At 49.9% G+C, this 18,177-nt stretch overlaps 1 protein-coding gene across 1 annotated transcript; it reads left to right on the top strand.

The window, feature by feature from the left end:
- Positions 1-1,021: 1,021 nt before the first annotated feature.
- Positions 1,022-8,618, top strand: Triagg1_3429 (uncharacterized protein; the record flags this gene model as incomplete). The annotated part of the gene is made up of 6 exons (XM_062897721.1): positions 1,022-1,202; positions 1,265-1,736; positions 1,784-2,092; positions 2,145-2,355; positions 2,414-2,537; positions 2,605-8,618. 6 exons carry the CDS (start codon positions 1,022-1,024, stop codon positions 8,616-8,618), a joined length of 7,311 nt encoding a protein of 2,436 aa, XP_062757418.1.
- Positions 8,619-18,177: the final 9,559 nt, after the last annotated feature.

Here is an 18,177-nt window from a genome sequence, read left to right as displayed (position 1 = left end):
TCCAAGTCAGAGAAACAAGAAGGATACTTCCGAGTATTCCTTATTGAGGACGTGTGAGAGGGATTCCAAACGCCAACCTCGAATTATGCATTTTTCTAATGTCCCTACTACATAGCAGAGAAAGCCTAGCTCCATGCCATCTCCCGGTGAAGGATTCGGAACGGCTTCGTGGGTCACGCAGCACGCGTATGATACACGTAGGCTGCGTATCTAGACCTCTTGGGCGAAATGAATGTCAACCGGCACAATACAAGTATAGTTTCTGAGGCATATTGTTGGTGATGGCTTCCGGAGTAGGTATATGCCATTATCCCATTTGAGCAACCCCAAGCGAGCGCCGTGAGATGGATTTTGGCGTCCTTCATAACCTAGTTCTTACGAATGCCTTATGACTGATATCCTCCGTCATTCGCTTGAGTTATTTAGCCAGCACGGCGTACTTCAAACGGATGTCCGTCTAACAGCCCCATAGCGTTTAAACGCCTCGTTCGTTTGCTCGTATCGGCGTATCTTAACTCTGGTAAATGTAATTATATCTTAGTTTTCCGAATAAAGTGGCGGAGGCGGCAACGAGAGTCTAGGCTCTTGACTATTCGATCCGTATGGCTCGGTGTATGATGCTAGCACACCATATACGGACAACAGCGACACAATGTTTAAGCCATCCTTTGGGATGAACCATGCCAACTTTTAGTACGGTTGTTAGTCAGTATGATCCCGGATTCTCCCTCTTTGCACATTCCTTGTGATGGCTTTCCTTCAGCTTGTGAGTCTTAGGGCGTTGTAGAGACGAAGGGGTGGGCACCTCTAGCGTTTCGGATGGAAGAGAGAGGTGTGCATCTATAGTATTAGTTCATATCTGATACATTTCGGTATAGAACAGAAACAGATTATTTAATAAGACATTATATCTCGTGGTGGATAGATCTCCAGACCAAATCTCGATCACGGCTGTTTGCCCCTTTCTTGTAGAGCCACAACGCTAGATTTGAAACACTTTCATCATAATTACTTATTCATCATGTTCACTCTTGAGCCTACTTTAGACATTTCCTCCGACTCGGAGTCGTTGCTTCGCAGTCATACAAAAGAGGCCATTGTCGTTACCGAGACATCCTACTTGAATGATGATATACAAGAAACCTCTGGGCCCTCTAGTGATGTCACTATCGAAGACAATACAGTATGCATTGTTGGCATGGGTAAGTCTTTCAAAAAACTACTATGCATGTTTTGCGTGCTAACATGGCCTGTCTGCACATAGCTTGCCATCTCCCTGGCGGAATCACCTCACCATCGGGGCTTTGGGACTACGTTTATAACAAGAAATCTGCTCAATGTACTGTGCCGCTGGACCGGTACAACATTGAAGGTTTCTATCACAAAGATGGCAGCAGAGCTGGAGCCATGAGCGTTGACGGTGGGTATTTTATCCAGGAAGATGTCCGCAAGTTTGACCCTTCATTCTTTGGCATCAACAATCTTGAGGCTTCTTACATGGATCCCCAACAGCGAAAGCTGCTTGAAGTGGTCTATGAATGCTTTGAGAACGCTGGTCTGTCTATGGAAGATGTCTCTGGCTCCAACACGGCAGTGTTTGTCGGCAACTTTACGGTGGATTATTCGGTCATGCAATCTCGGGATACAGATTATGTTCATCGACTAGCGGCTACGGGCGGTGGTACATCCATCATGTCGAACCGTATTAGCCATGTGTTTAATCTCCATGGCCCAAGGTGAGTCTGTCTCCATGGCTGATTTGGAGTCTGGTCTAACTTTCTAGCTTCACTCTTGATACCGCTTGCTCATCCACCATCTACGCTCTCCACCAAGCCGTGACTGCCATCAAGAATGGCGATTGCGACGCTGCCATTGTTGCAGGCGCTAATCTGATTACATCTCCCGAACAACATTTTGGAACAGCAAAGGGCGGCTTTCTTTCGCCAACTTCGGCCTGTCACACATTTGACACCTCGGCAGATGGTTATGCTCGAGCAGAGGCGCTCAATGCCATCTACATCACGAGGCTTTCGTCTGCGATGAAGAACGACCGCAAAGTACATGCAGTCATTCGAGGAACGGCAATTAACGCGTAAGCCACTCATATCTGCTTCTTAAGACACCTCTATACTAATAGCGCGAAGAAATGGTAAGACTCCTGGTATTACTCTCCCAGACGCCAAAATGCAGGCAGCGGTTATTAGAAAGGCATACCAGAATGCCGGTCTTTCATTCTCTGATACGGATTATGTCGAGTGTCATGGCACCGGTACTCCAGTCGGTGACCCTATAGAAGTGGAAGGTATCGCGGCCTGTTTCGCGGGCCGCGAGGGTGAGCCATTGAGAATCGGATCGGTGGGTGCTCTCTACTAACATTATATTAATATATATGCTGACTGAATTCCTATCCAAGGTGAAAACAAACATGGGCCATAGCGAAGCTGCCAGTGGGCTGACATCCATCATCAAAGTTGCTCTTGCTTTTGAGCATGGCGTGATTCCACCTACCTACGGTGTAAAGAACTTGAACCCCAAGTGTAAGTCGTCTTTATCTTTGCCACACAGTTTAAACAGCTGAAATCAGATGCTAACGGCAGATTAAAGTGAAATTAAAGGAGCGTAACATGAAGGTATTGACAGAAGTTGAGGCATGGCCCAGGGCACTTCGGCGTGCTAGTGTCAACTCCTTCGGCTACGGCGGTGCGAACGGCCATGTTATCCTCGAGTCCATTGACAGCTACTTTGTTGGTTCATTGGCCTCCTCTCCCATCACTAGAACACTGTCGAATCCCTTTGAATGGGATAAGGACCAGGTTTTCGTACTCCCATTTTCCGCCTCGTCAACCAAGTCGCTAGAAGCCCGCCGCAAACAGGCTGTTGAGGCGATGGAAAAGTCTGAAGTAAACGCTTTGAAGCCGCTCGCTGCAGTTATAAGCAAACGACATACCAAGATGCGACTCAGAGACTATGTACTTGCCTCCGCCAACCCCAGCTCTCAGCCAACGCTGATCGAGATGGCTGATGTCGGTGACAAGGCAAGCCCAGGCACACAGTCTTTGCCAATTGCCTTTGTCTTCACCGGCCAGGGTGCACAGTATGCTAACATGGCCAAAGAACTCGTTGGGCAAGATTTTAGCTTCCTAGCCAGCATTCGGGATCTCGACGAGGTTTTGCAGTCGCTGCCCTCTGAATACAAGCCATCTTGGACTTTGGAGCAAACGATTCTCGATAAGCCTGCTACAAGCAAGATCAACGATGTTACTCGTAGCCAGCCAATTTGTACTGCTATCCAAATTGCTCTTGTCAATACACTTCGGAGCTGGGGAGTTTGCCCATCGGCTGTTATTGGCCACTCTTCTGGAGAGATTGCTGCAGCATACGCAACCGGCCTGCTGACTGCGTCTGAAGCCATCCTGGCAGCCTATTTCCGAGGCTTTGCTGTGGGCCATCTACAATCTCGCGGCACCATGATGGCAGCGGGAATCACTTCAGATGGTGCCAACGCCTTGATTGAGCAACTTGGACTGAAGGAAGTGCGTGTTGCGTGTGTAAACGCTCCTGAGAGTGTTACTCTAAGTGGCGCTACCAAGGACATTGATGCTTTGCAAGCTAAACTTCAAAAGGAGGGCAAGTTTGTTCGCAAGCTTGAAACTGGTGGCCGAGCTTACCACTCACACATGATGGCTGAGATTGGTGATTTATACGAGTCACTGGTTACTCCTTACTTTACCAGCAAGGCGGTCGCCGAAACGGAAGCTAAGATGTTCTCAACTGTTGGACATTCAGCTGATGCCCTTGGCACCATTGACCTTTCTACAAACATGGCGTCGTATTTCCGGAAGAACCTTGAGCAGCCAGTTCAATTCAGCGCGGGCTTAGCCAACATGATCACCAGTAACAAATATCACTTGATCGAAATGGGCCCCCATTCGGCTCTCAAAGGCCCTATTCAACAGATCCGCACCAGTGTAAAGCACGACAAAGATACCATTCCCTACTCTCCCACGCTTGTCAGAAAGGAAAATTCTTACGTCTGCCTGAAGAAGCTCGCTGGTACTCTCTTCTCCTATGGCCACAGCTTGGATTGGTACGCCATCAACAATGTCCCGCGGTATCGTGCGCTGCCTACTCCACCCCTTGCCTCTTATCCTTGGGATTACTCCAAGCCCCTGCCATGGCATGAGCCTCGTGCCAGCGTTGAGCACCGTCTTCGAAAGCATGTGCGTCACGAACTCCTTGGGACTCGGGCCACTGCTGGCAACGGCATTGAGTGGTGCTGGCGCAACATCCCTCGTATGTCGGAGATGCCATGGCTACGCGATCACAAGCTCGGCGAGTCGCAGGTTGTCTTGCCAGGCGCAGCATACATGGCGATGGCTATAGAAGCCCTCTCGCAAGCTCAAGATATCAAAGTCCAGCTAATCGCTGGAGAGCCATTTTCCTTCGAGTTTGAGAATGTGAATATTAGCGCGGCGTTTGTTGTGCCTGATGAGAGCGATACTAAGGCGGACAATACCGAGCTGCATACTGTTCTCTCTCCTCGCAAAATCTCTACCGCAAACACATCAGGCAATTGGTATGAGTTTTCCATCTCTTCTTGGGTATCCGGCGTTGCCACACTGCACTGCATGGGTAGCATTCGAGTGGTTGAGTCGACTATGAAACCCACGGACGGATCAGTCATGATTTCGGGCAATGGTCACGAAGTTTGGGGTATGAGCCGATGGTATAACAAGGCAAGGGAAGAGGGACTCAATTTTGGGCCGACGTTCCAGTCATTGACCAGTCTACACACTGACGGCAACCGAATCTCAACGGATTCTATCGCAACTACACATCTGCAGCCGCCTTCTCCAGCCGCCACTGGCATGTTTTATGCTATACATCCTATTACCATCGATGCTTGCTTCCAGGCAGCCATCATGGGCGGTACTGCTGGTAACATCAACACACTACGAGCCTATGTTCCGGTCTTTATTTCAAAGTGTTTGATTCGGATTCCACAGGGCGGTCCCGCTAGCCTAGGTGATGAAGAAGTCAGAATTCACTCACGCATGGAAAAGACTGGGTTTTCGACTCGGGCTGTCGCTTTCACTCTCAGGTTGCCAGATGGTACACCAGTCATCGATATGCCTCACTTGAGAATGAATGCGTACACCGGCAAAGTACCAGTTGAACCTGAGACCAGCATCTATCTCCAGCGCCAGCCATGTCTTCGCGTCCAATGGAAGCCGGATGTATTGCGTCTCCAGCCAGGCTCTGAGAACGCTATTCGAGAATATATATCCTCGTTTGCGTCTCAACAGTCAGACGATCTAAACGATACCGGGGTTCTCATTGTGTTCGCGGCTCTACTTGACCTTTTTGGTCACAAGGTTCCTCGCATGAGTGTACTGGAGCTAGGGAAAGAGTGCCAATGGACGCCTAAAGATTGTCAGCCAATTTTGGGCAAGGATACTGCGTTCCCGCGATTCAGACTATGGGAAGATGGGAGACTTGGAGACGACAACAAGATTGTCGTTGGCAACACCAAAAGCTCTGCTCCCTACGATGTTGTTCAAATTCCTCATCTTTCCGTTTCGAAGGAACTATGGGCAAAGGCTGCAGACGAGGTTATCTCACTGGTTTCTTATGATGGTATTATCATCACTCGTAGGACCAAAGACGCCGTTTCTGCACTTAATGTTGCTGGCTTTGTGGCGCTGGAACTCCCGAATGAGACCCTCGTCGCCGTGCGTAGCCCTAAGAAAACATGGTTGGAAACAAAGGAAGTGGTCATCGTCAAACCAAAAGAGGCCTCTCCCTTCATCAACTCTCTGGCAACTGCGATGGCGACTCAATTAAAGATGAATGCCGGCGTTGCGCAGCTAAGAACAATTACTATTGACGACATCGAGACCGTTAGTCTCAACGCTCAAGTTGTTTGCATATCGCTCCTGGAGATGGAGCACGAGTTTCTCGCCACCATCAGCAGCGAGGACATGGACCGTTTCCGTAAGATCACAGACAACGTCGGTGACCTCTTGTGGCTAACAGGAGCAAACATGCTATCTGCTCCCAACCCAGACCTTACCTTATCAAGTGGTCTCTCCAGAGCCCTGATGCTGGAGCAGCCAGCGCTGCGATATGCTGTTTTGGATGTTGGAGCTGATATCTCCAAACCAAATTCTTTGGATTCTATCTGTAGCAATATCTCGGCAGCCTTGACTTTCCGCTATACCACAGATGACAACGAATTCATTCAAAAAGATGGCATACTTTATGTCAGCCGCTTCGCTCCCGACATTGAACTCAATGCTCTATTCAGACAGCGTATGACTCCTGAAGCGATGAAGCTGGTGCCTCTGGGAGAAGTTGGCTCAGCCAAGCTGTCAATTGGCCAAATTGGCATGACCGATACCATTCACTTCCAGCAAATATCAGAACGCAAGACATCGCCTCCGCCCGGCCTTGTTGATGTCGACCTCCGTGCTGTTGGTCTCAATGCAAAGGACGTTTACGCTCTCAATGGCCGTGCTGAAACACGATCGGCTACAACCGCCCTGGATTTTGGAGGTGTCATCTCAGCTGTTGGACCCGATATCAAGCATCTCAAGGTGGGAGACCGTGTGGCTGGCTTTATTCCTAATCATTTCGGGACAACCGAGCGAGTCCCTGTGCAGGCAGTCCACAAGATGCTGCCGGAGGAGGAGTTCACCGTCTTACCTACTCTTCTTACTGTTTACTGCACTGCCCTCGTTGCTCTCCGTGACCGAGCTCATCTTCGCGCTGGAGAGTCCATCTTGATTCACTCTGGCGCCGGTGCCTTTGGTCTTGCAGCCATCACCCTGGCTAAGCACATGGGTGCTACAGTCTTTGCAACCGTCGGCTCACAGTCAAAACGTGAATATCTCGTCAAAGAGATGGGTGTTCCAACTGAAAACATCTTCAGCTCGCGCAATGCCTCTTTCATGATGGACATCGTAGCTGCCACTGGCGGCCGGGGTGTCAATGTCATTGTCAACTCCCTTGTCGGTGACTTGATGCATGCTTCTTGGTCCTGCATTGCTGCTTTTGGACGTTTTGTAGAGATTGGCAAGCGTGAACTCATCGACGCAGGGAAACTGGACATGCGTGTCTTCTTAAAGAATGTGACCTTCACTGCCTTTGATCTATCAGAGTTCTTCTACGCCGAAGATAGCTATTACCAGGACGTTGTGTACGGTTACACCGCCGAAGTGGTTGAGATGTACCGCGCAGGGATCATCAAGGCCTCTCCCATCACAACCTTTGACGTTGCTGAGATTGGTCACGCTTATCGATACTTTGGCAACAAAGATCGAGTGGGCAAAGTTGTCATTTCAATGGAAAATCCCAAGAGCCTTGTGCAAGCCGTGCCAGCGCCGTATCAGTCCGTGTTTGACCCTGAAAAGACCTACTTGCTCGTAGGCTGCCTTGGTGGCCTCGGCCGCAGTCTCAGCCGCTGGATGATGGCTCGTGGTGCCCGCAAGTTCTGTTTCCTTGGGCGCTCAGGATGTGATAAACCCAGTGCTTCCGAGCTGGTGAACCGTCTCCGATGTGCCGGCGCCAGCGTCACTGTTGTCCGCGGAGATGTGTCTAATGAAGAGCAAGTTCGTGAAGCTGTCGCAGCCTGTACCAAAGAGGGGCCCATTGGTGGTGTTGTTCAAGCAGCCATGGGACTCAGTGAAGCTTTGTTCTCTGTCATGACCAATAAAGCATGGCACACCGGTATCCAACCCAAGTGGAGAGGTTCCTGGAACTTGCACAACGCTCTTGAGGGTCATGATGCTGATCTAGACTTCTTCCTTTTGACCTCATCTATATCTGGTAGCTGTGGTACCGCCACAGAGAGTAACTACTGTGCTGCCAATGGCTTCCTTGATTCTTTTGCCAGGTGGCGCCGTTCTCAAGGCAAGCCTGCTGTGTCAGTTGGCCTTGGTATGATATCAGAAGTTGGCTATCTTCATGAGAATCCTGAGATTGAGGCCATGCTGCTCCGCAAGGGTATCCAGCCGCTCAATGAGGACGAATTTCTTCAAATCTTAGATTACGGCATATCCGGTCCCGGCAGTGACGCTAAATTTATTCACGGAGTGCCCATGGCCAGTGACTCTGCTCATATCCTGACAGGCTTGGAGTCCTATGGTGTCCGCAAACTGATGGCTCAGGGATTTGAAGTCAACAACGGCGTCATGGATGAGTCTCGCACCTCTATCCTTGCCGCATCTCTGCTCTCGGAGGAAGATGCCAAGGAAGAAGGAAAAGGCGTTGATGCTAATCTGCTCCTTACCGCTGCTGAATGGGTCAAAGACATACCCGCCAATGCTCATTCTATGCTGATGTCCGAAGCCAGTGCGCCTACGATGTTGGATGCTATTCTGCGCCTCACCAAGAAGCGTTTCAGTAACTTGATTCTGATGCAGCTAGATGCTGTGGATGATCGTGCTCCTCTCCCATCATTTGGTGTTGATAGTATGCTTGCTGCAGAGTTTAGGACTTGGTTCTTCAACACTTTCAAAATCGATGTACCATTTCTCGATATAGTCAGTCCTCAGAAATCTCTGCAGATATTGGCGGAATTTGTTGAGGGAAAACTTGTTGCCAGCTGGGCAAATTGAAAAGAAAGAAAAAGAAAAAAAAAAGGCCACTCAAGTTTGATCAAATGCAAAATGTTTGGGAAAGTGAACGTGTAGCCAAAGGCCCCGATATTGAACTTAGAGGTGGGTTTTGTATTTCTTGGTCAAGGCTACAGGCTTCAGAAGCTTCATTGCAAATGCTTCATAGCACCACTAATAGATCTTTGTATTTTTTTTCTCTAGCATAATTTATAGTCCTTACAAAAAAACGCATTCATTTGCTTATTTGTCTCGAGACTTTGATTCTCCCGGGTAGCTCCAGACGTAACTCCGCGACAATGCATCGCAGGCTTTGGCATAAACTTCTCCTTCTAGTTGCTACAAAATATCGGAGTATTACAAGCATTCTTTTTGCTAGTTAATGGGGGAAGCTGAAATTGAACCCCCTGAGAATCTTGGATTGACGTATTCATATGACGGATATTGAACTTCTTACACATATTGTATGAAGACAAGTACATGTATCTACGATTGAAGTCAATTCTCATACCACTGCCAGAATAAGAAGCAGGCCTATCTAAATCGTGTATCCGCAACCCTTCGGATATACAAACCAGCTAAACCTATTTGCATGAATACCTTCCCATTCCCCGTACTTGTATCTTTCACATTATAGGTAGGCAATTGTACAAGAAATCTCCCACCCAACACTGCAATCTAACTTGAACGATTGCCCATGCGTGTGCCCTTGCAACTTTCCTCATTCTAGTCATATGACCACACTCCCAGCTATCCGGTTAAAGTAGTCTGCAATCTATCATATTCCATGTTGGTAAGCTGACTTACTCGTTGTTAATGCGAGGGAGTGAACATCTCCACATGCTCGCGTCGCGAGAAACCCGCGATCGCAGTCAGGGGTACGGAGTTGACGGCTCCGCCCCATGAATTCAGAACTGGTGAGTGTTGCATACTAGTAGTTCGTGAGGGACCAGGGACGCGCGTGTTACACGGGATTTCGACGCGGTAGACGACAACCGCCGCGGCCAAAGACCGCTCGCAAAGGCCGCTGGCTACGGAGCCGGCTCCGCAGCCACACAGAGCTGCAAGATATGCCAAGGACGGTAGGGCTACGATATCATGTACGGGATAAGATGAGTCTTTCTTCGTGAACAGCCCTGGATATCGTGATTCCGAAGACTTGGGTATGGGCCATCTATGATCGCAGCTGATGCTGGCTTTGCCTTGCTGGCCCCATCATACAGACAGTTGTATACGAACAAGCGGTGGAAGCAAAAGAGTGCAGGCTCATAATATTCAATAAGACACCGAAACGGTGTTGTTGTCTTCTCCATAAAGTGTTTTCCTGATAATACAAGTCGTCCGAGTACTCATTCATACTCGGGTTGGAGATTAAGCCCGCGGAGTTCCGCAACACAGAGTCTCTGAAACTGAGACGACCAAGCCCAATACTGCTAAACCGACGGTTGATGCTGCTAGACCAAGTCGCAAACCAGTGTGGAAAACGCCCCCAGCGGCAACACCGTTTGACCGTTCGCTCTAGCACCCTTTGAAATCCATTACCCGCCCCTAGCGAGTCAGAGCAATTCCACGCCGACCACTAACGCCTGTCATATCGCTGGTGACAGTTTTGGGGCGTTTTTCTGTTCATCATCTGCTCTTGAAGCATCTAGCGGGGTTTTCTGGAAGGTTGGTCTGCGGACCCAACGTGTTTCCATCATCTCTCATTATTCAACTCAGCATGGAAATGTGATATGACGGATTGGGAGCATGACAAAGATTACATAGCCATTGTCGTAACTCATCCCTATTTAGGGTCATACGTGTACAGACCTGGGTGCCGGACCGTAAACAAGGAAGGGGTTCTCCGTAGAAGGCCGACGCTGGAGAAGACTGGAGCCCGGTGGCAGACTCTGCTCTACAAGCAAGACGGAAACCATGGGGACGAGACGGACCGGTCAACTACCGATAACGTACCGTATGGAGCAGTCCATCTGGCTGCGTATGTGCTGTTTTGAGTTGAACGGGCCGTCATTGGCTTCATCGTTTGTCGGCTGCGATCCAGCGCCCGCTCAGCAAATAGCCCCAATGATACCATGGCCACGTAAACCCACACCTAGGCGTCATTTTAATTACCACTACGAAGTGCTACTGCTCCCTCCAGCTCGCTTGTTTGGCAGCAAACTCATGTGCAGTACGAGTATGGTAGCAGTAGGATGTCTTGGTTAAACGGTCTTTGCTTAACAACTTACACACTCAGACGACGTATGCTCTTTTGGGCAAACGACGCGATACATATACTCGCTTCGAATCCTTCCGTGTGTCTGACTGATTTCATCCTAATGAACCCTCAAAGCCTACTTCCTTCCAGTACTAGTAAGACAAATCAGGGCTACACCCCTATAAGGCCTCGCCTAGACAGGAAAAGAACGCACCTTTTCTGCGAATGCTCCGTATCTGGCAAGAATCACCTGAGGGTTTGTCAACGTCGGCGAACAGGCCGGGGACCACAGGGCATCAGATGAACCAAATTCTCGGGTCCAGCGTCGGCTTTAAAGCAAGATGCTGACAATTGCCCGACCAAGGGCTTACGCTCGCCCTCTCCTCTCTACCTGCAATTCGCACGCCGTCCGCAAATCACAAGGGCATACGACTCGCTGCCTCGTAAATGCGTGAAATGAAGCCCCCGTCTTGCGCATATCCCAGACCCATAATCCGTGCGCATGGTTTCAAGTTTCGTTCCTCGCCTCGTCGCCATACTTACATATCACGGCTACCCGCACATTCCGGGCTTCGGACCGCTGCTGTCTCTCCGCCCCCCGCCGCCCCGTTACTGAATGTCTTTTTAGCCTGTTGGTCCAGTCGTTTCCCTCGAAACTTGCTGCCTGTTCCGCTGCAGGGCCAGACATGGTCGTTTCAACGTCTTTGCCCGATCGGGTCCGTGTTGAAGAAAGAAAGGCTGCCGATATTGATGACTTGCCACTGAATCGCCATTGTGAGTTGTGACGAAGATGGCGCCCTGCAGCAGAAACACGAGTCTGGGACAACCAACAGGAGACAAGACCCACGACGATTACAGTTAGACTACCGAGGCATCGATGAATCTGTCCAGAATGTCGTCCTCCTGCGATTCCTACACACAAGGGGCCTTATAGTGTAGACGAGAACCATCGAATTCAGGCCATTTCATATCGTAGTGTTACCCGTTCCCTAATTAAAGATCTTGTGGGCGGCCTTTGACCTTTGACCTTTGGAGTTGGCCGATCATGACCGATCAGAGAACGGATTTAGCCTCCTCCGCAGCAACATCGCCGTCCTGCTCTTACCCCTGGCTTGGTGGATACGTGTGCATATGCATACAGCCACCCTTCTGTAGCCCAGCTCTGGATCGAGATACTGGGCAGAAGATGAAGGTAACGTCAACGGTGATGGCCAAGGACCAGGGCGTGTAGTAGAGCAGCATGGAAATCCTGGGACTGCTACACACCCTTTGCTCCCATTGGCACGTAAAACAGGTCACCTATAATTAGTGAAAATTAATCCCGTCATGCTTCGGAAGGTCTAATCAACAAGCACCGCAGCGTTTTAAAGAGGAAGGGAATCAATGACAAGTTGGACTCCGTAGGGCGCATCAGGGGTTCCTGTACGAAAAAGCAGGGGGGAAAGCAAGTTTTTCTTGAGAGAGTGTGTGTGTTGCAATGCGTTCGGAATCGGAACATTGGACCTTGGCGAACACGGTGAGCACAAGGCAGGGAACCTCGCAGATACTTGCATGAGCAGACGCTCACGGGATTTCCCAGGATCTGTCGAGCAATTCCTACAGCACGTCCGGGCAAAAGCCGCTGACAGAAACAAGTGCGATGCCATGCCATGCCATGCGCCGCGTAACTTGCATCGCTTCCGCAGCACCCACCAGAACCTTGATCGTAAGTAGCACGATGAAGAATGGAAAGCCGCCGTAAGACGCGCCAACATGCTCTAGAACTTCGCCCTGAGTTTTACGAGCCGTTGACCATTTGCGAGCACACCAATCGGAACGTCTGCAGGGTCGCGGACGAGGCGCGGACGAAGCGCGGACGGCGGCTGTGGAGATGGCTGTAACCCTTTTTTTTGGCTCCCGTCACTCCGGACTGTGAATAGTGACGAGTCGCATTTACGAAACGAGCGGCAAGCAACTTTGTGGCGCCATGTTTAATGATGTTAGCGTATCAGAAGAGTCATTAGTTGCAGCACTCTCACGGCTAGTGTAATCATGACCAACGTGGAAGCTGTCAAAGACGGTACGTATGCGAGCTTGAACGGTGATGGGCGGATCGGCACACGAGGGAAACGTGTCAGTGGCAAATCTGAGGCCATCGCCACTCAGGAACACATCAGGCATTGGTCACATGCTCGGAGTGATATGCGGGAGAGCGGATCCTACCCATGAGTGATGAGATGGTAATTTGTTGGTCAGGGCGTGTAAACGAGATCAGTGTTGATACGAGAAGACATGTTCGTTTAACAGACGGTAGTTTCGCTTCAAAGAGGGCCTGGAAGTGTCGAGGATCGCATCCCTACCTTGCCTATGCACAAAACTGATAATGTATTAGTATCTGTACACTACACCTACACACCCCTCCCGCCCCCTAGTATGTGATGTGCATGTACTAGCGACGTAGTATGTATGCACTCCGTGCTCTATATCACAAGAGTCTTGGTGGAAACGAGAGACACAGGGATGATACGCATGTTGCGTGTGCTGTCAGTATCAGGGGGGCCATCTTGCAATCGAAGCCGACGGCATGCAACACCGCAAAGCCGGATGGTGGTCCTGGCAGCGATACCTGCATGTAGATGTCAATGCTAGCAGCATGGGCGTGCACATTTTCAAGCTTCATCTTCATACCCGGGACTCACGGCGCAAAGTTGCCGGCTCACATCAGCGACCAGTCCCTTGTTTGAAGCCCTGTTGCAGAGCTAGCAGGAATGCAGGTGTACATGTATGCATGAAGATGCTGCTGTTAGGCTTTCCTGTGGACTCCCCACATCCGATAGGGCTGGGGATTTCATCGCGATTGTGCAGATTATCGGATGCAGTCTTATGTAGGTACCGGCGCAAAACCACGTCAAGAGTCTTATAGCTCAGCAACCGGCTGTTGGGTATGTACATGTATTCTATCCATCCATGACGCAACATAACCCTCATCCTTTTCACGTCCTTGTGTTGGTAAGAGTAAATCTCGGTGGTCAATCAATCAGTTACGCATAGAGGGGTGAGAAAAGAAAAGAAAAAGAAAAAAAGTTCCCCATCAATTCGAAACCAGTGCCAACAACGACAAAACACTTGCAAGATGGCCAACAACAGCCTTACCGGCAGTTCGGAAGCGAGGCAACTCACATTGGCTGCGTGCTGTCCGCATTCTTCCCTACATGTACTCATTGCTCTGTTATTTTGATTCACCTGAACAAGGACCGTTTTGCGCCTAGAGCTGACGTGGCCCTTGCGCTTCCAAGGATAGGTATGGAGGCAAATACGCGTTTTCCCTCTGCGTGGAAGTTGGGTTTGCCTGTGTGTTGTTGGGTTGTTGGCTCAGTCGATGACTGTACACGTATTGCCATCGTAAAACTCTCGCTTCTTGCTTCGGTGATGACAGACAATTTTAATGTTACGGCTGTTTGGAGTATGGGTTAGTGTAAATCGTGTCCTTGCGTCGAGCTCGAGCCCATGAACATGGAGAAGAACGGAGCTCGGAGTTTCTGTACACTCCTGCAGCCTACGAGTACTCGTAGCTACAGGTAATTTCGCATAACAAACCTTGATGCCCTCTCCCCTTTCCAAAGCAAGGCCGTATGCAGCTAGGCCTTGTAAGGCTGCCAACGCCATTCTTTGCCTGCACTGACATGTCGTAGGGTAGGCTATTCCGTTGATGCTGAGTGCATGAAGCCAGCTTCAATAGGGAGGTCCCTGCAACAGGGAGGTACGGAGCTGGCTCCGACATACTACTATAACTATCACACCATTATTATAACAATTTCAAGGCATTAACTGCTTTGGTGAAATGGTACCCCGGGCCCGGCGTAGGATTTCTTCTTGGCAGGAGCTGATAGTACTAGTACGGGGTGCTCGTTTGGAGCTGGATCTGCTCTGGGGAGTATATGCTCTTGGCAAGGGAATAAAGCGGTATTGAAGAGTTGGCGACTACCTGCGAGTACATACAGGCAGCACTCTTATGAGCTGAGAATCACCCCCTGCCCGTGCCGCGTAGACTAAGTGGAATACGGTGAAAGCGAAAGCGAATGCCGTGCGTTGATTCACTGCCACCCCGGAATATAGGGTCCCTACTAGACGAGGCGTGAAATATGCATACCTTTTGCGTTAGCATTCGCTCAAGAAGCGGCGCTGGCCTGGCGATTGCAGGCGCTTCGTATCGTAAAGTCCGAGCCCACGGAAGTCCGACAGGCCAAGTAACACGGGGAGTGACCATCTCGCAACACCGCCGCTCTCGTCCTCCTTTGTTACACATTGTGTTCCCCTGCCCTCGATCAATTATTCCGATGCGGAATGTGTCCGATGCGAATCCTTCTGCCCACCAGCTACCATGTAACTCGTGTCTCGTCCTTGGTGGCTCTCTCTCCACCTCCATATCGTAGGACTTTTTAGGAAGCGGACGCTTATGCGGCCGCCAGTCTGTAGTACCCGTGCTAGCATCCATTGGTCGCGGAAAAGGGCTCCTCTTCCCTTTTCCATCATGTTTGTTTCCGACTCGTTTCCAGGCCAGGCAGCAAAAAACCAAGTCAAACCTGGGGGCCGACGCAATTCAAAGGCCCAGGCGTAGCTTTGTCTCTTCACAGCTAAGCGCGTGCTGGCTAGCCGCACAGGGGCAGGCAGAAATGCTTCATGAGCGCGCTTTTACTCGTACTTGGCCAGCAAAGGCAATACATACATGCTCAGCTACGGAGTTTACCAAGGTAACTGGGCGGGACACGGTCTTTCGGGCATACCTTAGTAGGCAGAGTGTGATTCAAATGTGCGGTTGATTCCGTATTGTCGACGCTGGAGATGTATGGTGGTATCATGCGCGCTCGCTCGCTAAAGACGCAGGGAGAGATTGAAGGAAGCAAGAAGCCCTCGCCAATGAACTTTGGTCGTTCAAGTCGCATGAGGTTTCACTGACGGTGACGATGAAAGAGTGGATGGCTTGTCAATTGGAGGCTTGCACTTGCACCAAGCGAGGATCCGACTTTTGTCTCTACCGCTTCCCTCTTCTCTCTCTCTCCCTCATTCGTTCCGCCCACGATTTAGACCGAACATGTGAGCTGTTTGCGTGACTCCGGAAAGGAAAAAGGAAAAGAAGAAAGACGCAACATCATTGGCCGCCATGCGGATTCGGGCGCTGATTGGATGCAAAGGCCTGGCTGGAAGAGGGGGTGTGCCACCGCATTAACATGAGGGGGAACCAAGATGAAAAGCGCGGAGACGACGTGCGAGATGTTATGACAGGTCAACTTTCTGTGCAATGTGACAACGGACAGGAAGAGTCGTATCAGGGGCACCCAATATCTGGGGTTAGCCTCTGATGGGCTGCAATGCAACACAACTTGAAGCATTCCATTGCCGCTATGGGGCAGCTGTCCAATTACCGTAGAAGGGCAATTAACTCTCCGATCTTTGCGAACCAACAGTTGAGATTTGCCAGCGCAGAGACTCTCTGCTGTGTTACCTGTGCAACATCAACACCAACATCAACGTCAATAATAACAACAACCATCTTGGTTAGATTCAGCAGGACGGAAATACGCCACAAAGCAACATCATCCACCCTAAAATCAGATCCGAGTACCACCTCACCAACTACAAACTCGAGTTCCACAAAGAGGATGAAAATGACGCCTCGTTATGCACATCCCCGTCGTCTCTCCCCGCGGCGCACCGCAAAGGGCAAGATCAAGTCAGCCAAGCAACAGCACAACACGCCCCTCTCGTTCTCTCTTACAGTGGCTGAGCTGAGCTGAGCTGAGCTTCAACGTGGTCTTGAATAAGAAACGAGCAAAACCCGTGTTTCATGCGACGGTAGGCATATTTAGTAAACAAGCAAACACATGGCGTTGTCGTCGTACAACTAGAGCAGGTATGTATTTCATCTTGGCCTTCAAAGGTGGCTATAGCCGAGCCTAACAACCTGGCCGATGGGGCCGGTCAAGAGCTGAATGAGATGAGGTGGGCCGAGTGCAGATGCGCCATCGTAGAAAGCCCTTTGTGAGACCAGCCCCCGATGCAACAGCATGTGTGGTACTTGTAAATTGGCCGGCGGCTGCGTTGCGCCGCATGTCTCGTGTACACCGTTTGAGAGGAGGCTCACGAGCACCCGGATGGCGCATGTCTCAGCCTTGATGGACAGACTAACACGAGATGAGACGAGACAGCATGGATCGAGAGGGCACCCTTGAGTTAAAATCTCATAGTAGTTATACTTTATTGTACCTGTTGCAACCGAGCGTGTGACTCCAAGCTCGAAGCACAACAAGGGCCCAGACACTACCTAAGAAAAAAAAAAAAAAGAGGCAAAAAATAAATCATGCCCAGCTCTCTGGCGGACTGATCGATATTCCCATCCAACAAAAAAGTACATGTAGGTACCTCAAAAGTCATAGTACTCCCAAATATGCCAAAAGCGCAGCCACATTCCCGACTTTTCGGGAGGCTGTTCCAGATAGATTTCCAAACAAGAAACAAAAAGAGACGCCCATAACATGTCCGCCCAAAACAAAGATAATCCTTCTATCATACATTTTTCAAATGTTCCCTTTTTCTAAATCCTTTCCCAAAACAAAAAGAAGCCTGTCCCCCCTTTCGGAACAGGCCTCGTGATGGCCTGGTTTTATGTCGAAGCATAGCCGAGAACCACCCGTTTGATGCCCATATTCGGTTCGATGCCTCATGCGGTGATCCGACAAAGTCGCGGTTCTTTTGGTCACAGAACCGGTTTTTTGGTTGTCCATGCCGTGATACCGTGGCGTTTGTTGCCAAGATGACATTTTTTCCGTTGCTCTGCACTGCCAAATTTGCAGCGTTTTGTTCCCATTATCCCTTGCCCAAAATAAAAAATAGAAAACTCCTCCTCTTGCATGAAAGAGGCTGATGCAGCTCAGCCCAATTGCAGCTGATGTGTCCAAGTAGCTTTGCGCCCGTAGTTCCGTCCCGAGAATACAAGCGAAAAAAAGAGGGAAAAGAAAATCCAAACCAAAGGAAAAGGAAAAAAAAAAAAGAGAAAATCCCAGCGGAGAATGCGCGTGCTTAGTGAGACTCCGAAACAGAGGAGCTAATGAACCAGGTTCGCACCTGGGGGAGAGTATAAGCCATTCCCGTCCCGATGCCGTCTTTGTGTCGATTATGGCTTTTTTTTTTGGTGATTTGCGGTTTTGTGTGTGTCAGTGAGTGTTGCGTGTGTGTGTTTGTGCCCAAATTTCCATCCCATTTTCCGTCCAATCAATAAAAAGAAGAGCGTGTCTCCTCTTTCGGCCGTATCCATCAAGTCTGACTTCTGTTCGGGCACCGCTCTGAGCCACCCAAGTGGTAGCGGCCCAATCCATGCAAATTTTT

The sequence above is a fragment of the Trichoderma aggressivum genome (genome assembly GCF_033847375.1).
Source record: "Trichoderma aggressivum f. europaeum strain CBS 100526 chromosome Unknown scaffold_010, whole genome shotgun sequence".
Taxonomy (NCBI): domain Eukaryota; kingdom Fungi; phylum Ascomycota; class Sordariomycetes; order Hypocreales; family Hypocreaceae; genus Trichoderma; species Trichoderma aggressivum.
This window is presented reverse-complemented; position numbering and strand designations above follow the sequence as displayed.